General features: G+C 42.2%; 3 protein-coding genes across 8 annotated transcripts in view; all 3 read right to left on the reverse strand.

Moving 5' to 3' along the window:
• Window positions 1–1,290: 1,290 nt before the first annotated feature.
• On the reverse strand, window positions 1,291–6,128 carry LOC137790187 (extracellular calcium-sensing receptor-like). Its single transcript, XM_068584170.1, has 11 exons — window positions 5,869–6,128; window positions 5,369–5,604; window positions 5,139–5,221; window positions 4,818–4,997; window positions 4,525–4,713; window positions 3,930–4,433; window positions 3,595–3,804; window positions 3,396–3,519; window positions 3,120–3,313; window positions 2,653–2,934; window positions 1,291–1,713 (listed from the first exon to the last, which is right to left on the reverse strand). The coding sequence occupies exons 1-11, from the start codon at window positions 6,126–6,128 to the stop codon at window positions 1,291–1,293; spliced, it is 2,685 nt and encodes an 894-aa protein (XP_068440271.1).
• Window positions 6,129–9,873: 3,745 nt separating this feature from the next.
• On the reverse strand, window positions 9,874–13,377 carry LOC137790188 (extracellular calcium-sensing receptor-like). Its single transcript, XM_068584172.1, has 10 exons — window positions 13,173–13,377; window positions 12,977–13,068; window positions 12,659–12,838; window positions 12,357–12,545; window positions 11,774–12,268; window positions 11,441–11,650; window positions 11,242–11,365; window positions 10,966–11,159; window positions 10,602–10,883; window positions 9,874–10,517 (listed from the first exon to the last, which is right to left on the reverse strand). Exons 1-10 carry the CDS (start codon window positions 13,375–13,377, stop codon window positions 10,095–10,097), a joined length of 2,394 nt encoding a protein of 797 aa, XP_068440273.1. The 3' UTR covers window positions 9,874–10,094.
• A 1,578-nt stretch (window positions 13,378–14,955) lies between these two features.
• The window catches only part of plch1 (phospholipase C, eta 1), a 47,630-nt gene continuing 39,388 nt past the window's right edge, over window positions 14,956–23,197 (reverse strand). For 3 of the 6 annotated variants that reach the window (XM_068584596.1, XM_068584597.1, XM_068584602.1), the window contains 8 exons: window positions 22,500–22,607; window positions 22,098–22,222; window positions 21,842–21,926; window positions 21,259–21,405; window positions 20,743–20,822; window positions 20,561–20,620; window positions 19,624–20,017; window positions 14,956–18,782 (listed from right to left, as the gene is read on the reverse strand). In XM_068584596.1, coding sequence (XP_068440697.1) covers window positions 16,120–18,782; window positions 19,624–20,017; window positions 20,561–20,620; window positions 20,743–20,822; window positions 21,259–21,405; window positions 21,842–21,926; window positions 22,098–22,222; window positions 22,500–22,607 — 3,662 coding nt within the window. In that variant the 3' untranslated portion in view covers window positions 14,956–16,119. Of the gene's footprint in view, window positions 18,783–19,150; window positions 19,179–19,623; window positions 20,018–20,560; window positions 20,621–20,742; window positions 20,823–21,258; window positions 21,406–21,841; window positions 21,927–22,097; window positions 22,223–22,499; window positions 22,608–23,197 lie in introns of all 6 variants that reach the window. The other 3 variants (XM_068584600.1, XM_068584599.1, XM_068584598.1) reach the window with 3 other exon arrangements.

A 23,197-nucleotide genomic window follows, 5' to 3' on the forward strand; every position in this document is an offset into this window, starting at 1 on the left:
TGGTTTTCTTTTGATGTTAAATATTATTTCAACTGGTTTTGGAATCTGGGTCCTGCTTCCAGTATCTCACATAACAGTCTTATTGACGCTCCAGGAGGCATTTTGGGGGAATCTGGCTCACATCATGCTGGATGTTCATAGTTACGATCAAAATATATATTTTTTGGCAGATATACATTTTTTTCCCAAGACTTTGCTGAATAAATACAATAAACACAAGTATTGGAATTAATTTGGGGTTCCTACGACGACTCAAACACAGAGGAAATGGTGGCCCGGAGCCAATATTTGTTCCACAGTTTTCAATAGGTTGACTACATATAAATTTTGTTTGAGCTGATGACGGACTAAAAACTAGCCGATAAATTCTCCCAACCCTGACGCATTAACCTTTTTTTGCGATGCTCACGTCTAGACCCCGCAGCGTGGACGTGTTAAGCTGCGTTCACACCAGCCTTTTTAGTGTCGACGCAGCATAAGACTTTGCCATGATTAAGGTCTGACATCCTTATATGCGATCATGATCATCTCCTGCACGAGAGCAGAGGAAAAATGTGTCTTGTCCTTTGAGTTTATTTGCCATTGTAGCGTTAGAAGATCATGGATTCTGTGCTCGATTCTGTGTCCTTTTGAAGCAAACGGGCCCGCGCAATTATCCAGATGACTGACGTCTGGTTTGAATTAACGAGATCGTTTGAGCACGGAGCAGCCATTGAGGAACCGAGTTAGCCTGATGTCAATCATCTCGGTAATTTAAGCTGGATAATAGAACATTTAATCGATTTTGTTGAAACACGGCCCTAACCTACTCATACATAACAACTCTGTAAATCATTGTGACATTTAAACTGATGCAACTCCTTTTCACTTTGATTATCTGCTCAAAATATACGTGGATGGAAGAAGCTGTGATGCAAATAGTTGCATAACTACACAGAAACACAGAAACACAACCTTAAAATGTTTTTATTTATGTGTATTAATGTTGCTGTTTTTTTCAAGCAGTACAATGTTTATTTCATTATTAATAGTTAATAATGTTGAGGTAATAAAATAGGCCTATGTTTTGATTCTTGATAACATAAACAAAAAATAATTGTTTGGTTTTTATAACACAAACTATTGAATTGGCTGTGTGAATACACCTGACATTATTGGTCAATAACTGATAGCAGCAAGCAGAAAGTGTAAAAACTGAATAATTTCAGCACATTTTAGTCAAATCTGAATAAAACCACCTGATATATGTACATAAAATAAATGCAAGGACGTATGTTGTTAACTTTTCTGCTACCTGGCCATCAGATGTTTCTTAGTGTTTTTCTCAGGCCTCAAAAGAATAATGAAACACTTTGGCGCAAAGATACAGAAAAGTAAACCATAGCTAGAGGCAAGAATTGCAAAAATCTCCACAGCAACAGCATATTTCCCAGGAGAGCTGACATAAGCAGGAATAAACGATATCCAAACAGCGCAGAATATCAGCATGCTGAACGTGATCAGCTTGGCCTCGTTGAAGTTGTCAGGGAGTTTCCGAGCAAGAAAGGCCAGGAGGAGACTGGTGCAGGCCAGCAGACCGATGTAACCCAGAACCAGAGCGAAGCCCACCACAGAGGCCATGGCACACTCCAAGGTGACCTTTAACCCGGGGATCTCCAAGTCCACTTGAGGCACAGGGGGGCTCAACAGCAGCCAAACGATACAGATGAAAACCTTTGAGAGAAAAAACATTGTACATTATCAAGTTAATGGAAGCAAAATATGGTCACACTTGATGATAACTACACTATTTAGCATCAGTAAACACTTAAGTCATCATTTATAAAGCATTGTGCCAACATTCAAACACTTAATAGTAACTCATTAGTTATACATGTTTTATTCTTGATTAATAAGCTTCACTATTATGAATTTCATGATTAGGTTTTCATACTTTATAAATGATGGATTCCCCTTTTGTAAATGAAATAATATATATTACAACTAATTATTAAGGACTTATAGGTGATGCACTAACAATTAACATGTGCTTTATAAACTTGTTTTAATATTGCAATTCATGATTAATTCAGGTAGTTATTAGTGTTGTGTCTATTTCCCTTTTCTGTTGAGAAGATAACTGAGACTTGTGTTTGCTTTGAGACACTGCTGGCCTGTCAATGTCATTTATAAATGCTTTGTAAAGCACAGACAGTCCTCACTTTAGATGGGGTCACATACAATACTTAACTAATAGTTAACTAATGACTAATAACTACCTGTATTATTCATGAATGACAATATTAAAACACGTTTATAAAGGGCAAGTTAACCAATAGTGCATCATCAATAAGTCCTTAATAATTAGTTTGCAATATATATATATATATATATATATATATATATATATATATATATATATATATATATATATATATATTACATTTATTGGGGAATACAGAATGTATACAATTTGAAATGCATAATAGTCAAGCTTATTAATCAATAAAAGTGTTTATGAATTGCATATGTTGGAATAATGCCTTATAAATGACAAATGAAGTGTTTACTCATACTTTACTAATGCTAAATAGTGTGCAGTTATTATAAAGTGTTATCAAATATTGTAATAAGTATTAATTTTGTTGTTAAAAAGCTTTTCCGCATGTTGACCTGTATAAAAGAAAAGAGGCAGACGCTTCCTCTCTGTTGACCCGGACCGAACCACTTCATCAGGGCTCCAGCACCGGGCCGAGCTGAGCGGAACGCTGCCAGAACCACGATAGTTTTGACTTGAAGACAGGAAACACAAAGTACGAAGCTGATCCCAAAAGCTGCCTGCTGGAATCGACAAGACCAGACTGATGGACGACCGATGAACACCAGAGAGCACAGGAAGCACAGCTTCAGCGACAGGAGAAGCAGGAAGCTCAGTTCTGAATTGTTGGCTCGCACCTTAAAATAAGAATTGGGATTATTCTAAAAAGACAAGCACATTAACAACAGAGAGATTAATTCTGATCATTTCAAACACATTCTAATGCACAGTTATGCACAGTTTTATTTTGTCTGAGTAAATGTACCATATAACGACACATTGTTAGGTTATTATTACAAACCAAAAACCTTTTGGCTCTTACCATAGGTGTTTGACGGTAGTAGAGAAACACCAGAAACACAGCTGTTGTCACCGCAGCACCAGATACAGCTGCTGTCGTCAGGGTGATGCCCAAGGTTTCATTAAAGGAAAGAAAGTCCAGCTGGCGAGGGATGCAGGCAGTTTGCTCTGCATTGGACCAGAACTCATATGGACAACGCTCACAGTGAAGGGAATCTAGCAGAGGAAAAGAGAGGAGGTGAGGAAAGTACAACTCAGAGAGGAACATGGAGGGGTTCTCATGGAGTCGTGTCCTCACCAGTTTGATTGCTAACCTCCCCTTCAGCACATTGGATACAGTCAAAGCAGCAGACAGCTTCTCCTTTCCTGGTGGCCTTTCGGGTCCCTGGGGGACAGCTCTCACTGCACACTGAAGTTGGCACCTAAGCAACAAGTAAACATTCAAACCATATTCTCAGGACATAATGCCTCAATCAATATTGTTCTTTTTCAACCACCTGATTGGATCCTGTACTCCACTGAATGGCTGATTCATTAAGGTGGAGGTCAAACCCGTCCACACGACCGATCAAAACCAGTCTGAGTGACCCCTCAGGGGTGTTTTGCCAGTTGATGAGGTCGTACTTTGCTGGAGTGTCACCCTCTTGGAAATAAAACATTTCCCCTTGTGGTGTGGTGAAATTCAATGTGTTCAAGTGCTGCAACAGCTGAAAGTCACAAAGTTGTAATACGTATGTTTTCAATCTAAAAGAAGATGAAGCAGCTGCATTGGTCACATACACAATTCAGTGATACTGTTGATGTACATGTTGAAGTAAACATAATTGTTTACCTCTATGGGTTTGATGTATTTAGGAGTGGAGCATCTGGAGCTGTGGTTTCCGGGTGAGCTTTCTCTGTCAGGGCAGGACAAGAGGCTGTGAAGGGCGTGGGCTGCAGCGTAAACAGCAAGGTAGACGTTATAGGTCACTCTAAGCTGGGTGATATCAGTGAAGTGATTCTGCACTCCCTGCAGGGACTCTGTCCCGCTGCAGAGTGGCAGGGACTCCTTTTGGAGCAACATGTCTTTTTGAGGCGGCCGTGAAGATGTATTGTTGGAGAGACGCGTGGCCCCAGGACTACAGCCAAATATCTTTTCCCAGAATCCTCTTAAGAATTCATCATCGGGACGAGCAGATGGGTTCAAACTCCTGAGAAAATGTTCAAATCCGGGTATAGCAGAACTTCTAATGGCCACACCCAGAACACCGCTGGCCACTTTAGAAGTGACAGGATCTTGCAGTAGATCACCACTGGTGCTCCAAGCCTCACTGGCCAGAAACTGCCTGTCAGTCACCTACAGACAGCGACAGTCAAAGATCATTATACAAAGCTTTTGTGTATCTCAGATAACATCGACACAATTCTGGTGTCTTTCACTGGCTCACATTGATCTTGGCTAGTTGCAGGAACAGTTCCCTCACATCTGTGTACCAGGTAAAGATCAGAATCACTTTCGCAGTGGAGGCCTGAATCGTGAGCGCTGCTCGTCTGGCATCACTCACAATGTTTTCTCTTTGGAGAGTCTCTACGAATGCCAGACACACGCCGGCACCCTGAGTCTGCTCCTGAAACACCTGACACACACAGTCGAAAGGAGCAAAAAGATTAGATTATTAGAAAGCATTGAACTGTTGTGTAGATGTCTTGCATAAATGCCTTCGACAACAAATGGAAACACCTTTATTGCCACGAGGCCGTAATCGTTGTTTGCTACAACTGCTCCGATCCAGGTCCAGTGGAAGCGAATGGAAAGCTGGGCAAAAGCCCGGGCTTGGTAGATATCACTGGGCATGGTCCTGAAGAAGTTCGGAAATTTAATCCTGTTGCTTAGACACGGGCAGCTAGCTGTGTAGCTCACCTGAAGTAAAACACAAACACCCATAGATATTTTAAAATCACATAATTCTGAAATCGGTTACACATAGAGATCGCTATCATTTTCTAAAAAGTTGTGTTCAATTAAACATTTTGAGATTTACACATAACTCACTAAAGGAACAGCGAGCGGCCCGAGCATCCTGGAGAGAATCTGAGCTGTTATAGATGAGGAGCCACCGATAATCAAAGAAACGGTCTGCTCACCTGAATAAATGGAAAAATACAATGAAATAAAGTCATTTGTTAAACTTTTGGTTTCGTTTTAGGAGCAACATTGTGGTGTTTATGCGTTCATCATTGTGTTCACTTGTTGTTCATATAGAAGGAAGGATGGGAAGCTTAATGAAGTACCTCTCCTTTCTCTGACTCCTTCTGCAGCAGAATATTCTGGCCGGGCTGTTGAGTTACAGCTGCCACTGTCTCCTCCAACCAGCGACAGCGCTGCCTGCATAGCCCAAGGGGGAAGGGCACAGCTATCACGGATGTGGTAGCCAAGCTTCACACCTGGCAGCAAAGTTGCACTGTGATTGATTTCTTCCACCGCAAACACCATCGCATATATGTACTGCAAGGGAAGATTTCCCAAACTGAGACCAAGGAAGACAAGAAATGAGAGAAATATCAATTAGAGCACGGGAGTGACTGTGACAATTTGTAATCATTTGTAAATATTACATTTAATTCCTTTGTGCCCTCATTGTATAAACTAGTATAATGACACGCTCTAACAAGAAAATTAACATGTGAATGTGAAGAAACGACCAGTAGTTTTCTGCCAATGAAATAGAATAGATAATAGATTTGTCAAACAGACGCATCCACAGTTTTCACAGTAAATCGTTCAGTTTTACCCGGTGCAGGGTTTGTAGTGGGGCTGCTGAGTGAAGTCGTTGTCTACAGCTGGAGGCTTCAAATAAAGACTAAAGAGCCCACCAATCACTACGTCTCCCTCCTGGAACAGACCCTCGCCGCTCGGTGTAACCCACCGGGAACAAGTTGCTGTCTGCAGCGCTTGCACCCCCACCCTGAGCCCCAGCTGGCTGCACAGCAGGCCCACAAGGAGCAGGGGTGAGCACAGCCTCAGAGCGAAGAACCAGGATGACGAAGACATGGACGGAGATGCTCCCGGCACTTTGAAATGTGCAATAAACTCAGTTAGATACTTTAGCTTGTTGTTGGAAAAAACAATAAATAAAAAGGAAAAATAAATAAACTGTCAACAGTTCCTGAAATTATAAAGTAGAATTTGATTAAATCCTCCAAACTCCATCTATAAGACATCCAGCTGAAAATCTAAATACAATTAAATGACAAAATGTATATTTCAAATACAAGTAGCACTGACAACTGACATGGTATATGACACACATACATACACGTACACACAACACACACACACACCCTCCTACTCTGCACAACATAGATGTTGTTCCATGTATTTATACGGGAACATGTGTATTCACCTGCAGGGCAGTGGCCATAGATATCCCAACAGAGTTGCATTTTAATCTTGAACATTTCGTTGAAGTAATTCACAGTGACTGAGATACACAGCCACGCCTCTCACACCGGGGCCCTGCAGAACGTTTAGTATGAAGACCACTTGAGAAAGTGTAGTTTAAAAGAATGGATCATGCATATTATGAAGCTAAGTCAATATTTGGTGGATCTACATATTTGTTTTACTTCTTTTTGGTATAGTAACTTTCATAATAGTTATGACTTATTTTTCCAGGTTTGTAGATATTAAGTCAACAGCAACATCTCTTTGGAGTCTCTGAGTCATAACCATGGACTATTTTCAGAGGAAAAATATGTTTTTGTAGATGCAATAATAGGCAGCCATTGCTGTGTGGAGTTTGCGTTTGCATATTTTCCACGTGTCAGCGTTGGTTTTCTGCAGTTTCATCAGTTTCCTCAAACAGTACAAAGGCATGCCTCTCAGATTAAATGAGGACTTTACATGGTGTCAGCCCTACGACGGCCCGGCGACCTGTCCTGGGTGTATCGTGCTTTTACCCAATGTCAGCTGGGATCGGTCTGTGTTTCCATGGGAATGAATGATTTGCAACAATGGTCTTTGCAACTAAAAGTTAAGCAATGCCACACAACATTCATGAAGATGTGTAAACCTTCATGTCAACATTTGCTCCAGTGTCTCCTTTCTGGCTCCCAACTGTGATGCGTTCATGTGTGGTTCAAGATGGCTGTTTGTTTGTTTTTTCAAGATGGCTGCTGCTGTGCTTCTGTAATCTTGTGGTTGGCAATTCTGTCCAACACTAATCTGAGGAATCCTACCTAGAACTAAAATCCCAGTCTTAGACTGAACTAAGAAGTCTACAAACAACCTTTTTACAGCAAAACTGTGGACATGTATTGCTGCGTTGTGAAGGTTTCTGGCTTCATCCTGCTGATCTTTGGGCCTGTAGGCCTTGAAGCATAAGAACGAAAAGTACTGAAATGAAAAGTACTTTATTAATCTCCAAGGAACCCAAAGCTTCTAACAATGCTAATAAAGAATATGTTATCATGGCTCAAGTGTGTGAATTATTGGACCAGAAAAAAGACTTCTACAACAGGAAAAAAGCTTTAAAACCTGTGTACAGATAGTTGACTCTCCAAACAGGAGGAAGCGAGGCTCACTTTGCTCAGGCTCATGAAGCCCAGGACGGCCCTCCTTCAGGACAGTAAAAGGTCATCTCGTCTCAAAGGACGAAGTTACATCACAATTAATTCTACAGAGTTAAGTGAGGATGAGACGCAGGTGTGCAACCGCTCACCTCCATCATTCATCAACAATCCTACTACACACTGAGAGAGCGGAGGCCCAGAGGGGCTGTGTGCATGTTTGTTGTTTTCCTAAGGTGTTGTAGATCACAGCTAACACACGGCCATCATTGTTTTAAAACTCTGCGATAGATACATTATTATACTATCGCTGCTGCGTGCAACTCAACCTTTTGAACAGATTTATTTACAAGATCGCTCAAACCAAAGGCTCTGGCATTCATAGTTGGCTTTATAGAACACATGCCTATTTCATGGCATAATTAAACTAAAAATGGCATGTAGGTTTCATCTCCAAAGGCACGTGAACAAACCTTTTCATCAGACAGACGGTAGCCCTTCGCGGGCTCTGGCAGTTGTAAAGGCCACACTCAACTCTCCTGATCGGCATTACGCACACGTGAATAGAAGCAAACAACTCTCTCACGAACCCATCTGGCTCCCCGATGGGAATAGATGTGGAATGGGTGTTTGGCATCTGAACAGTCAATGCATTGTACACTAGTCCCATTAAACATGCGTTACTTTTTCTTTCTTCTGACTATATGGTGGACAATTAATGTATGTAAAGTGCTTGATCTTAACAAACATCACATTGCCTCATTCTAACAAAGTTGATTAAGAATGTTGAAGGGTACAGTCTTTTAACCAGAGTTACTGTACACAGAGCTAATGCTTCACTTAGCAGGAGAGAAAGAGAAGGATGTTGCACGAAGGAACGCACATCTTGAGTGATGAGGAGAGAAGCAGTAGAGCAACATTAATGGTATGATACTTCCATCTAGTGGTAGGGATTTAGTACACGTACATTTAGCACATGCAGCAGAAAAAAATAGGACAACAATATAATCACCATATTAATCCTTCTTTAAGTGATTCAGCTATAAACTGCAGTTGGTATGATTGGTAGCCAATTTTCTTTTAAATCACACATTAACCTAACTTTTAGTTTAGTTTACATATTTCTTCTGCTCATTTTTTCACAATACACAATTTGGCCATGTAAAAATGATCACATATATCAAATAGAATTATGTTATTTATGATAACCTAAATTCTCCCCAAAATAGCACTGAAACAAAGCAAACAAAAATACAATAAAATGAATTAACTAAATTATTGTAATTAAAATAAATAACAACAAAAAAAAAGAATAGTCAGTCCTTTTCTTAAAAATAAAGTATAATCAAGAAAAGGCCTTATAAATTAGAGACAGTCATTTCCTACTTTCTATCTTTTAGTAAAAATAATTGAGTTAATTTTCTTAAATTTACTGAGAGGGAGGACTGGGTATTTTCCCACATTGTAAACTTGTGAAACTGTTTTACTTCATGTGTTGTAGTGCGTCTTGTTTGAACGGAGCGCAGACAGACAGGCGCTGCGTCCTGTTTGTGGCTGTTTATCAAAAGATAACAATTTACTGAACCATCTGACCCACTTCCCACTTTGCTTTCTGACACATGGAGGTTCGTGGCGGTTGCTTTTTTCAGCCTCTGTTCACCGGAGAGACTCTCGTTAGTGCCGCCTGTGAGCAATTGAGGCAACAAAAAAAAAAATGCATTTACATCGGAGATCAACCTGAAAGGTATTTCTTTGTCATGTATTTTTACACAATATATCTGTTTTTTTCCAAGGTTCAAAGAACATTAACCATGACATAACAAAAAACTGCTCTGTAGTTTTATAGTTTATTATGTAGTAAACTGTCTGAATAGTGACTGCCACTTCACTTAATGAAATGTAAATGGAAGAGCGCTTAGACACACTCTTATATATCTTATATCTATGCTGGTAGTTGTTGGTGGTCATACTGTTCTTGTATTTCTGCCATTACTGATTTTATTGGTGTCACTAAAAGTATAATTTCTGTCATCCCATTGCATCCGTCCATCCTGAGAGAGAGAGAGAGAGAGAGAGAGAGAGAGAGAGAGAGAGAGCGGTCCCTCACATGTTTCCACAGAGTATTTTATATTATGGTGTGTAGTAAAAACTGAAGCGCCGTTTGATTCAGTTCAGTTTATTTAAAACACAAAAAAGAGAACAACCAACCATATTAATGAGCAGATTTTAATTTAAAGATGTTTTTCTTCAATGGTTGATGATATATGTTTACATTTCTATTACCAATGAAAGCCAGAATAACGTGTAGCTGCGAGGGGGTTTGCTATTTCAAACAAGCATTAAGAAGCATTGATTAGATGAAAGGAATTGACAAAGCATACACATGAAACACTGTCGTGATACCGGAGCTACTGTTATATGCAGTATGCTCATGTTCAAGACAGAAAAACTACCTGGCCATCAGGTGTTTCTTTGTGTTTTTCTCGGGCCTAAAGAGAATGATGAAACATTTGGGGGCAAACATGCAGAGCAGTAAACCGTAGCTGGAGGCCAGGATTGCAAAAATCTCCACAGCAACAACATACTTCCCAGGAGAGCTGATGTAAGCAGGAACAAAAGCTATCCAAACGGCACAGAATATCAGCATGCTGAACGTGATCAGCTTGGCCTCGTTGAAGTTGTCAGGGAGTTTCCGAGCAAGAAAGGCCAGGAGGAGACTGGTGCAGGCCAGCAGACCGATGTAACCCAGAACCAGAGAGAAGCCCACCACAGAGGCCATGGCACACTCCAAGGTGACCTTTGACCCTTGGAAACCCAGATCCCATTGTGGCACAGGGGGGCTGAGGGTCAGCCATGTTGCACAGATGATAATCTGGGTGAAAAGTAAAGTGTTATCATTGTTTATATCAGGTGAAGAAATGTTCTCATCACTAAATAAATAAAACAATATTCACACCTGTATAGATGTAAAGAGGCAGACGCTTCCTCTCTGTTGGCCCGGACCGAACCACTTCATCAGGGCTCCAGCACCGGGCCGAGCTGAGCGGAAAACAGCAAGAACCACGACGGTTTTGACCAGCAGGCAGGAAACACAAAGTACGAAGCTGATCCCAAAAGCTGCCTGTTGGAATCGACAAGACCAGACTGATGGACGACCGATGAACACCAGAGAGCACAGGAAGCACAGCTTCAGCGACAGGAGAAGCAGGAAGCTCAGTTCTGAATTGTTGGCTCGCACCTTGAGGGCAATCAGATGAACAGACTAAGATATGTGGAAGAATGTTTAATGCATACTGTGTTATATCACTCAAGGCTCTTACCATAGGTGTTTGACGGTAGTAGAGAAACACCAGAAACACAACTGTTGTCACCGCAGCACCAGATACAGCTGCTGTCGTCAGGGTGATGCCCAAGGTTTCATTAAAGGAAAGGAAGTCCAGCTGGCGAGGGATGCAGGCAGTTTGCTCTGCATTGGACCAGAACTCATATGGACAACGCTCACAGTGAAGGGAATCTAGCAGAGGAAAAGAGAGGAGGTGAGGAAAGTACAACTCAGAGAGGAACATGGAGGGGTTCTCATGGAGTCGTGTCCTCACCAGTTTGATTGCTAACCTCCCCTTCAGCACATTGGATACAGTCAAAGCAGCAGACAGCTTCTCCTTTCCTGGTGGCCCTTCGGGTCCCTGGGGGACAGCTCTCACTGCACACTGAAGTTGGCACCTAAGCAACAAGTAAACATTCAAACCATATTCTCAGGACATAATGCCTCAATCAATATTGTTCTTTTTCAACCACCTCATTGGATCCTGTACTCCACTGAATGGCTGATTCATTAAGGTGGAGGTCAAACCCGTCCACACGACCGATCAAAACCAGTCTGAGTGACCCCTCAGGGGTGTTCTGCCAGTTGATGAGGTCATACTTTGCTGGAGTGTCACCCCCTTGGAAATAAAACATTTCCCCTTGTGGTGTGGTGAAATTCAATGTGTTCAAGTGCTGCAACAGCTGAAAGTCACAAATGTTGAAGAGACTATTCACATTTAAATGATGTAGTCTGTTTTCAGAAGATGCATTGATGATATTAATTAGCCCTTCTGGATAAGATGACTAAGAGACAATCGTCTTTACCTCTGTGGGTTTAATATCTTTTGGAGAAGAGCATCTGGAGCTGTTGTTTCCGGGTGAGCTTTCTCTGTCAGGGCAGGACAAGAGGCTGTGAAGGGCGTGGGCTGCAGCGTAAACAGCAAGGTAGACGTTGTATGCAGCCCTAAGCTGGGAGATATCAGTGAAGTGACTCTGCACTCCCTCCAGGGACTCTGTCCCGCTGCAGAGTGGCAGAAAAACCTTCTGAGAGGACCGCTTCTCAGAGAAGAGGGATGCTGCAAGTGATTGTTTCGCTCCAAGACTGCATCCAAACTCCTTTTCCCAGAATTCTCTCAAGAATTCATCATCAGGACGACGCGATGGGTGAAAACTTCTGAGATAATTTTCAAATCCGGGTATTGTTGAACTTCGAATGGCCACACCAAGAACCCCGCTTGCCACTTTGGAGATGTCAAGGTCTTGAAGAATTTCATCACTGGTACTCCAAGCCTCACTGGCCAGAAACTGTCTGCCAGTCACCTACAGAAAGAAGACAGTGAAATAAACTTTGACAAGAAAAACATGTTATTTACAAACTGTATGTTTGGTGATGAATCCCTTTGCTTACATTTATCTTGGCCAGCTCCAGAAACACTTTCTTAATCTCTGTGTACCAGGTGAAGACCAGAATCACCCTGGCAGTTGAAGCTTGAATTGTGAGGGCGATACGTCTGGCATCACTCACAATAGTTTCTTTAAGGAGCGTCTCTATGAATTCCAAACACACCCCTTTCCCCCGGGTCTCTTCTTGAAATGCCTAGAGGCCAAAATAACAAACAATGTTCATAAAGATATTGTTATCTTCTATTCAAGGAAATCCACAAGATACTTTTTGAAGGCGATCCACTGTAAAATAACAAAGGCATACACCTGTATTGCCAGACGACCATAATCCTTATTCACGATCACAGCTCCCATCCACGTCCAGCGGAAGCGGATGGCCAATCGGGCCATGGCCCGGGCTTGGTAAATGTCACTGGGGATTGTTCTGAAGACATTAGGAAAGTTACGCCTGTCACTCAGACAAGGGCAGCTCGCCAGGTAGCTGATCTGAAAGAAGGACGCAGAAATATTACTTTGCCGCTGCATTTCTAGCAATAACACAATCGTACCTTTACTTAAAACATGTTCAAACAGCGTCCGCATGAATACAAATATAGGCTTATTTCCTTTGGTTTTGAAACTCACGAGTGGCACAGAGAGAGGCCCCAGGAGCCTGGACAGGACGATGGTTGTTGTTGACGAGATGGGCCCAATGAGCAAAGGAACAGGCTGACCCGCTATAGTGAACATATAATCACATGACGTTAACCTTTTTATACTATAATGATGGAAGTTCTTGTTTTCACGGATATGGTAAATGTTTAATTAGATCACATCCTACCTGCTGCCGCTCCAGGTGGTCCATAAACTGCAGCATGAGGCGGAGAGAGTGTCACGTTGCAGCTGTGTGTGTCTCCTCCGACCAGTGACAGCGCAACTTGCTGAGCCCAGTAGGAGCTGACGCAGTTATCAAGTATACGGTATCCCAGCTTCACTCCTGGCAGCAGGATGCCGTTTCTATTGATTTCCTCCACCGCAAACGTCATAGTATAAGCATTTTTTAATGACTCTAGATCTAAACTGAGACCACAAGAGATTAAATAATTAAATACACTACAATATCAGTGAAAGATATAATATATATATATATATATATATATATATATATATATATATATATATATATATATATATATATATATATATATATATATATCAAAATGTCCTTTATACCAACATAAACGTACAGCAAGTGTTGAAAATATTATATGGTTTTACATTAAACAAAATGTGCTTATCTCAGATATATGCAACTTTAACATGTTTGTTATTAATGAACACATTATAAAACACAATGCATATTAAAAATATGATAGAACATTATAGCTCAACAGTTTGTAGAATATATTTTATCCGTAACAGAAACACATGAGCACCATAATGACATATTACCCTGTGCAAGGTTCATAGTGAGGCAGCTTGGTGAATTCCTGCTGGACAGCTGAACTTGTGGAATAAAGATTAAAAAGTCCACCAATAATCACATCCCCATCCTGCGAGAGGCTCTTGTTGATCTGCACTCCCCACCGGGAGCAGACGATCGCCTGAGCCACCTCCAGCCCCGGCTGTCTGTCCATGATGCTGAGCAGCAGCAGAGCTGAGGGGGACCACGGCGTGAAGAGCCAGGGGAACCGAGACATGGAAGCAGCTGTTCAGGAACATTGAGCACACATATAGGTTATCTGAAAGTCAGAACATGCATTAATATGTTCCGTCACATCTAACCTACGATGTCAAACCTGACAACTGAGTGAATTCAATTCCCAAAACGTGCTATACCTCATAGTACCTAAGACAAATCCCATTGAATTTCACATCTATATCTAACATCGTAGCCGACTGTCAAAGAGAACAAACAGAAACATGTCTCACTTGGTTAAGCTCCTATCACAAGGTCAATAGCTGACTCTGAATATGACCTGAACATAACCACCCCTCTCTGCTCAAGGTGCGTGTTGATGTGAATATATATAATAGGTGTAGAGCCTTTTGCAAGGAACTAAAACTGATGACACAGAAGCCAAAATGACTCCTCTCTAGAGTGATGGTGGAAAAACAATTGAATGTTAGCAAGTGATTAGCGCTCTCTTTGTGTGTGTGTGTGTGTGTGTGTGTGATGTATAGTACGGTACAGACACACTATTGTATGATTTCATTCAAAAGACCCAAGGTAACTGTGATACTGTACCTCAGGATGAACAAGTATGTGTCTGAAGGCTGTTTTTATGTAAATGAGCTGAAAAGTGGAGGTAAAACATAAAAGAAAACATCCAACGTAATGGATCCATTTCTCTATTTACAAGGAATATTGTCCTGTGATTGATCTCTACAACATACCAAAGTGCGGCAGTCTGGTACGGGGAATTGTATGCCCAGAGCAACAGGTGTGCTGTTAGTCAGCTCTATTATACAGTCATTTCATGAGCAATTACATCACATTATGGTGGAGGTGGCATATGGGGAAATATCAGGCTGTTTGTGAACTTCAATGACTTGATTTTGAGCTTCATTAATCATATTCTGTGGAGCCTTTTGAGTGTAACAGAAAATAAACATAGAATATGTTGAAATCAAATATTTCAATATTTTATTGCATTGGTAGGAAAATGCTCAGAGTTCGCCGATGAGCAACAATACAAAGAAAATAGGATGGCGTAACACTGTAACAATAGAAAACAGACTGCTGCTTTGCCCCCCTCCCCCGCCTGGCCCTGTGTGGTTGTCACTGTGTTTTTTCATTCCATGAAGTTATACAAAATAAAACAACCGTAACCAACAAGAGATTATTTTTGCAGTCTGTATCAAAGCAATTATAAAAATAAGACTTTTAAACTCCAAATCTTTCAAATTTGCAATCATGTTTTTAAATCCTACAAATCATAGAGAGCAACAAGTCCAAGTAAGGAAGTTAATGTACTGTATTGCACCTAATACAAACAAGCCTTCGTCCTCTTGTATCCAATGCAGCTATTTGTTCTGTGCAAATGTTGTTCGGCGATGCAACATCTATTTCATGAGTTGGTGCATAGTCATGCTTGACATGTTCACAGGTAACATGCACAAACAAACATGTTCAGTTCGAATTCTCAACCAAAACCCATCTCCATGTTAAAACAATGACAGAAATATTACACACATCACACATGAAGAAATACCACTGAAAAGAGAAGCAAGACTTACATTTTGTCCTTGGACCCCATCTATTAAAAGAGCTGTTTGATTATACTACACATTCAAATGATACAAAGAAAGACATTCCCTCTCTGCTTGAAACCCAATTCTTTTTTTTGCTTCATAGTCAAAGTTTGCAGTTTGGAAAGTACATCACAGGGACAAAGATAACAAGTATCTGTACAATCAGTCGAGGAAGCCTGGAGGAAATCAAAGTTCCCAAGTACATTTACACATGAAGCAGAATAGACAATACACTGCCACACTAGAAAGACCATTCACTTGAAATGAGGGCATTTCATACACAAAGTTCATGCTGTCAGATCCAGCTATAGGTTACAAGTGATGTTTGACATACATTGTACAGACTATATCTTTCTCTAGAATTAGCCCAGAATAAGATTCACTGTCATGATGGAAACCTACTGGTCTTTGAACATGGGAAAAAACAATGGCTAGTATATATATATTTCCTTGATCTTCTGGCTTTTTGTGTCATTGAACATCATCAAGAGTCACAGCGTGATCAATAACCTAATTTTAGGTGATGGTCAGAGCTACAGTCTGAGCAGAAAGTAGACCTCAGGTTCGGAGTGGTGGGAGTCAGCAGGTGGAAGAGAGTCATCTGTGTAGAAGTGATCTCCAAAATTATCCCCGTTTCCATAACGCAATGATGTACAAGCTCCTTCAGGAAGTCCCCTGTCTTCCAGATGACCCAGGTAGCCCGCTATGTAAGAACCAGTGGAGTGTCTGTTTGCTGGTGGATTTTGCGAGGCTGGTTTATTCCTCAGCACAACCCCACCAATGCCGGCAGTGCTGTTGATCACCCCGCCTGCCCGAGGCTTTAGAGCCTCTTGCAGCTTTTCACGAGCGCGGTTGTTAATGTGGCGCACTCGACTTTGGCTCCGAGAAGATAGGCGACGGGTGAGGAGAGGAGGGGAATCATCTACAGAGGCTGCACGTGTTACTGTGTGTGGCTGTGGCAGTGGGGGTTTCGCTTCCTGATGCAACAGAGGAGGCTCAGGTCTGTCACTGTCGTCCCCTTCTAGACTGACTAGCCTACGCAGCTGTGCTGTGAGTGGATCACAAGACTGTGATTGGAAAGTGACTTCCCCCATGGTGCCCATCCTCTTTTGCTTTCTCATATGGGGAGTGATGAAACTGCGACTTATAATGTGGTATTTGCTCTGGAAGTTGCATGAAATATCTTCTGAGGTCAGGTCTCCTAGGGACTTGGATTTACATGGACTGGGGGCGGTGGTGTCATTGGTAACAAACTCGGGTCGTGTTGGTGTAGGGCCTACGTTAGAGAGGAGAAGATCTCTGGATTCAGGGTGTGTTTGGTGTCTCGTGGTGATGAGGGCAATGTTTTGGTTCCGGGAATGAGTCGGGGTGTATGATTGTGTTTGCTGGGTGTTTGGAGGAGCCGAAGACTCTGACGAGGGCGTAATGCAGTCATAGTCCAGCTGGCTGTACACGGCATCGCAGTCTGAAGAAGGGGAATACAGGCCTCTCTCTCTCCCAATGTTTGCAGACGCAGCAGATTGCCCAGGGGTTTTTTTGTCAGAAGAGGAGATACAATTATAGAAGGACCTTCCTTGCTCCATCTCCATTTGTTTAAACCCCAGCTTCTCTTGATCGGACCTGTTCATGTTCTGGCTGCTGTAGCTCCTTTGTTGTGCGTAGGAACTCCTGAAGTCATTGCTGTTGTTCAAGGCATCAGATTTGCCCTGCTGAACAGAGTAGCTGGTCGAAGATCGAGAGTCGACGGGTCTGTGAAAGGATGAAGCCTGGGAGTTGTTCTGGTGTTGGTGGCGATTGGCCAGCTGAGAGGAAGGTTGATTCATTGGAGGGGGACGCTGTAAAAATACATGCGACGGGTACTGCTGTTGAGGATCACGGTATGACAAAGGCTGTTTTTGTTGGGAGTGCTTTGGAGTGGACTCGTGATTTTGGTAAATAGCATGCCGTTTGGTTGGACTTATAAGTCCCTCCCATTGGTTGCCATGTTTCGGCGAGGTCATCATCTCCAATGGATCCTCATCGACATTTATCTCCACTTCTGTGAAAGCATTTCCAGCTGAGTCATGGGGAAACTGGAAACAGCTATTGTTCACAGAAGAGCCTGTGTACCTTTTAGAAGTACTTTGCTCGATTCCTGGTACTGACGATAGTGTTGGTGGATCATACACCTCCTCGTACACACTCTCTTCTGCCTCCTCACTTTCTTCAGCCCCGCCCCTCTTGTTGTTCACGTCATCCCAGCTCAGATTGTGCCTTTTCCCTAAACCCTGGACCACCTTGGCTGGAGAGGACCACAAGCTATTTAAAGGTGTGCTCTCCCTCGTGTCTGTCTGAACATGGACCGTCTGCTTTCTCAGGTTGTACACTGATACAGGCGACAGTACCTCCTCATCAAGAATGGTGTAGACCTCCTCCAGCTCAGCGGTTTCTGGGCTGGAGAGGAGAGCTGGAGCGGTTGCTCCTGCCTCGGAAATCGTGTGTGGTGATTGGATTTCATGCTTTGTTTTTTCAGCTACTTTTTGGGGAGTTAAGCGGTTCTTTTTAGTCGATGTGGTCTTCAGAGGTGACCTTACATCATGCAGTGTGATGGGGGTGGTAGGCATGTGGCTTGAATGATGGACCGGGCTGTTAAGATGAGACAATGTGTGTGATTTGCTTTGGTCAACAGAGCTTTCAAACTGACCAATCAGAGCAGAAATAGAGCCACAAGTGTCTTGCTCGTTGCCTAAAGACACAGCGTCGATGAGTCTGGAGATAGTGCTGTCATGCAAAGAGCTCGGACTCTTCAGATCACAGTCCAGACTCACGGGGGAAAGAGGGGGCAAAGAGGAGGGGGCGGAGGATGAGGAGATGGAAGTTGCAACTGTAAATGTTGTGCTGTTTGATGATGTTTCTGCTTTATCTAATCTCATCTGGCTGTTCCTAGAAGGCGAAACAAAACACCTTTTCTCTGCTCCTGTGGTGATGTTCTTTGATTTGACTCTATTGTCTTCTGACTGGTAATTGGCATAATCCTCTTCCTTTCTTTCTTTGCCTCCACCAATAACCAGATAAGAAGTCTCCTCTGATGGGTCAAAGTCTTCATGTCTATTGATGTATGTCTTAGAAGGGGAAGAGATGTTTGGTTCAATAGAAAATGAGGATTCAATGAAAGGGTCCAAAGAAGAAGACCTGGGTCTGTTGAAGGGGCGAGCTCCTGTGGACACAGATAATTGAACAATAGATTAATAAAGATAGGCTCATATATACACCATTTGATGTAGAACACTAAGCCAACCAACAATTAAATGACAACAATAAACAGTCCAGCCAATACAACGCAATAGCAATACACAGACAAATGGACTACCAAGTACAACGGTGAAGGGAAAGTGGGAAATGAGGTAAAATAAAAAAAGAAGAATCCATGTTTGAGGATATCAGATTAGGAAAGAGATGGTCAAATGGGATTTCATGACAGCAATATATTTCTCAGACCACTTTTGGACAAAATACACTGGGTGGACGCAATACTGGTATGTTTTTGGACGATGCAACCTTCAGACAATACATATTTTAGATTACCTGCTGGAATATCCTAGTCAGTTCTCTACTATAAAAAAGCACAACAAATGAAGATAGGACAGAAAAGGCATGTTAAGATATCATGGAGAGAAGGTATGTCAGTTCACATGGATATTGTACATGGATTTTAGATAGCTGTAGCAGAATATGTAAAGCAAAGGAGTGAAATTTGAAAAAAAACAAACACTTTTCAATGTGCAAAACCAGTCGATGCAAAATGCTGCTTTCAGACACTCTAAGCATTTTATCACAAAGAAAGTAGCACTTAAAGAAATTACTTGAATAAAACAGCACAACTGTTTTCATAGCCAATAGTGACTCTGTTATTAATCAGATCGTGAATCATCAGATTGATGTGGCTTGGTTACGAATTGTACAAATTTCCTTTGCTTATTAAATAGAGGTAATTTGGGTGTATTTGCATAATTCCAAAAGTACTTAATTCTTTGACTGTGATGATGAAAAATACCCACCGATGACCGTGTCTGAGCCCATGTCACTTTGTTCCTTGTCTGGGGAGCAGAGGGACAGCTGCCCTTGCAGAAGCCGGTCTAAGGGCATGGACATGGGTCTGTGGATGAGGGGCCCACGCGGCTCGTAACCTTTCTCCACACCTACTTCCTTCCCTGACATGCCCTCTCCTCTCGCTCTCGCTCTTGCGCCCAAGCCGTTCTTTTGCTCTGATATTGAAGCCACTGACTCCGACAGCGCCATCTTGGTCTTCTTCCGACCCTTTGCCGGGGCGCTGGCTGTGCGCCGGAGGAGGTGATCGCTGATTGAGCGTTTCCGGGGGCCGCCGGAGTTCGTGTCCACACAGGACTTGGACGAGCGGTTAAACAAACCCCGGATACCTCGCAGCTGATGACCCTGAGGGCAGCAGGAAAAAGAACAGGAAAGAAATAAGAAGTGTGGGGGGGGGGGAAGATAACAAGAAAGAAGCGAGACGTGCCACTCAGAAACACATTAACAACAACGGTGCACTTCAGACAAAGACTGGACAAAACAGTTTGAAGTTAAAGTGTCAACTTCAATGAGAACAGTCAAAATACATACCAAGTACTGAACTTAACTCACAGCTAATAACAAGTGCATGCTATTAAATGAATTGCCTACAGATGGCACCCTCACACCTGAGGTAACCACGACACTGTGCAAGAACCCATTGAGGATTAGGAATGCCGGCTTCCTTTGCAATTATTCCGTCTTTGTTGAAAATGAGACAACCTCAGTTGATTTTTGTTGTTGTTCGAGTTTTCATAATGATGAGGTTATTAGCTAACTTTATTCCTCAGTGGTTCAACGTAACACACAAACATGTCATTAGAGATATGGAGACACACAATCTGCACTTTTACATCATGCATTGCTGTTTCATGCAGCACCACACAGAGCCTCTGGGCATCAGGATACCTTGTTAGATCCTAGAAAGTGCATAATGGTAAAGCTGGGGTTCAGGACTAGAGGACTCCACTAGAAAGACAAAGGATGGGGCTTAAATAGATACATGTGTTGAGGGAAACACATTTCTTTCTGCTTGACAAAAGTGGGTCACAGGGGCAATGCTCCAATGAAGACCAGGATCCAGCACTCACCTTTCCATACACATCGTGCACCGACACGTGCACAAAGATGGACGCCTCTGTCAGCCCCTCCAAGTAAACATGTCGGTAACCTGTTGTTTGAGATGAAAAGAGAAAGCGTGTGAGTGGGATAGAGTGAGCCATAGAGTGGTTTAAAGAAAGATGTGGGTTGTCATCAGACTGGTGATTGCGTGGTAGTTGCCTGCGGAGAGGGCATTGAGAGTTCAGGGACTACTCTGATGGATGTGAACAACACAAATAACCTAACAAGCCAAAGGTCTTTTACATACAAATCACGGCTCACTAGATAACTTGCCCCACAACCGCAGCCCTTCCAAAACCTTAAAGGGAAATCATGTGTTTAATTGTAAGTCTGTCGGTCCGTTGGTGTTCATTAAATAGCAAAACTATAATGATTGTGACTCGCAGTGCCACGTTGTACTCCCTCTTAAGTTCATATTATTCACACACAACAAGTTAATTTTGTTCCCAAGGAAAGCTGAAAACACTGAGGATTGCTGCACGTACCAGGCATCAGGCTGCTGAAGGCAACAGTCCGTTGACCAATAAAGTCTCTTCCAATTGGGTCATGGTCCCAGACCAGGAAACGCACCAGAACCACCTCAGCCATGTGAAGTGTGAAGGACAGAGTCTCCTCCCATACTGGATTAAAACCTGAGAAAAACGCACTTTGTTTAGCTTTGTTTCATTATCATCAAAACACATATAGAGTATACGAGACAAAAATAACTAAAAAATGAAAGAGATTGAGGTAGTGATTTGTAAAATTATGTATTTCACTATTCGTATAATATTGTTGTGGTTCCACCTCCGCCCTGCCGGGTAATGATCTAAGCTTTATAGGTAAACGGTGTGCAGAGGTTGTTGCCATTCCTTAAATGTGATCAATAAAATGATTTATCCCGTTTCACAATTTGACTTGCAATAGCAGCCACAGCTCAAGTGTCACTAATGGCATTAACGACGGCTCAGCTTTCTTCAAATAGACGTTCTGTTGGTTCATCACCACGAGCGACTTTCTAAAACGTGCTCTTCCTCAGTGGTTCAGTGCCAGGCGTTGTGACGCTGTTCAAGTCTGTGTGTGTCTAACCGTTGTCATCAACAACTCGCGTCTGTTCCTTGCAGCAATCAACTGGCAGGCCGATGATCTCTACTTCCACGAATGGATCGATAATCTGATAAGAGAAAAGAGGTTAAAAAACATGAATTGTATATTATTTTATGATGCTGAATATATTTGCAGCTGAAAGCAAGTTGCACATTTTTCAATAGTCGTTTGTGTGTGTGTGTGTGTGTGTGTGTGTGTGTGTGTGTGTGTGTGTGTGTGTGTGTGTGTGTGTTTATACCTCTCCACGGTCCCCCAGCATGGAGTCTGGTGGTTTGGGCAACTGCTGTCCACTGATGATCTTGAGGATGAGTTGTTTCTTGGGGTAAGCGGGAAGCGGGTCGTCACTGAACGGGTTGAAGGAGCCTTAAAGGAATAAAAGACACCAGAGGAATAACTTTGATTCATGTCATCACTCCTACAGTCCAATCTTCTCGCATTGTTCCTGTCAAATACAATATTAATTAAATAGAAAGGTGAGAATATCCTATGTACAAACACATTTCTGTAACTAACCTGCTGTTGTTGTCTTATCGCAACACAGACACCTTGATCTTCACATCAGTTTTTACTTGTTTGAATAAACAAGGACTTGCATGTTTGGGTGCTGGTGTGAGTGTGTGCGGCCTGTCGGTCGCCTCACCTTTACACATGGGAGGGGGCTTGAGGACGTAACCGATGCCTCCGTTCACCATGAACTTGGCTCTGTTGAGCTGCATCATCCGGCCCTCTGTCTGGTAGTTCAGAGCAACTGAAGGAGAAACACTTCTTAAGATACCAAACGTCACTGAATCTCCACTATCTTCAATTCTTATCCAGACATAGTTTTTTTATTATACATAAACTGTGAAAATCAGAGAGAATGCTCAACGATGGGGAACAACAATGATATGAGGAGATTTATTCATTAGGACTGTGAGTGAACACAACCTTGAAATCGTAATTAGAAAACACAGATGAGGAAGGGAACCAGCAACAAGGAAAAGGAAACTAAAAGGTAGATTCACAGTTGCTTCAATATTATTCTGTGTTTGCTTTTCATTTATCAGTTTGACTTCCTTTCTCCGTTGTAACGGTTTCTATTTGAGCACCTGACAGACATTTCATAGAGATGAAGAGACCAATACTGCTCTCTGAATTCAATTTTTTTTCTTCTTTTTTTTAATTGGCAGTGACCGGCAGGGATTCCTTGGATCTTGGATTTCCTGACGCTGCTCATTTCAGCAAAGATTACAAATAATAACGATCAGATTTTTTTTGCCGTTGTCTTTTTATTTATTCATGTATTTCTCCCAAATCCTCCAAATGTCCTGTTCCAACTGCAGCTCGACAAACATACTT

This window comes from Clinocottus analis, unplaced genomic scaffold (assembly GCF_023055335.1).
Source record: "Clinocottus analis isolate CAN_PGR_092001 unplaced genomic scaffold, fCliAna1.0.p SCAF_2, whole genome shotgun sequence".
Classification (NCBI taxonomy): Eukaryota; Metazoa; Chordata; class Actinopteri; order Perciformes; family Cottidae; genus Clinocottus; species Clinocottus analis.

Coding starts and splice junctions, on each gene's coding strand:
- LOC137790188 (XM_068584172.1), bottom strand. CDS start 13,377: ATGACGTTTGCGGTGGAGGAAATCAATAGAAACGGCATCCTGCTGCCA. Junction 12,839..12,976: donor GGCCTCTCTCTGTGCCACTC/GTGAGTTTCAAA, acceptor TCCTTCTTTCAG/ATCAGCTACCTGGCGAGCTG. Junction 11,651..11,773: donor AAGATATTAAACCCACAGAG/GTAAAGACGATT, acceptor TGTGACTTTCAG/CTGTTGCAGCACTTGAACAC.
- LOC137790187 (XM_068584170.1), bottom strand. CDS start 6,128: ATGTCTTCGTCATCCTGGTTCTTCGCTCTGAGGCTGTGCTCACCCCTG. Junction 5,605..5,868: donor CACTACAAACCCTGCACCGG/GTAAAACTGAAC, acceptor CCTTGGTCTCAG/TTTGGGAAATCTTCCCTTGC. Junction 2,935..3,119: donor ACTACCGTCAAACACCTATG/GTAAGAGCCAAA, acceptor TCTTATTTTAAG/GTGCGAGCCAACAATTCAGA.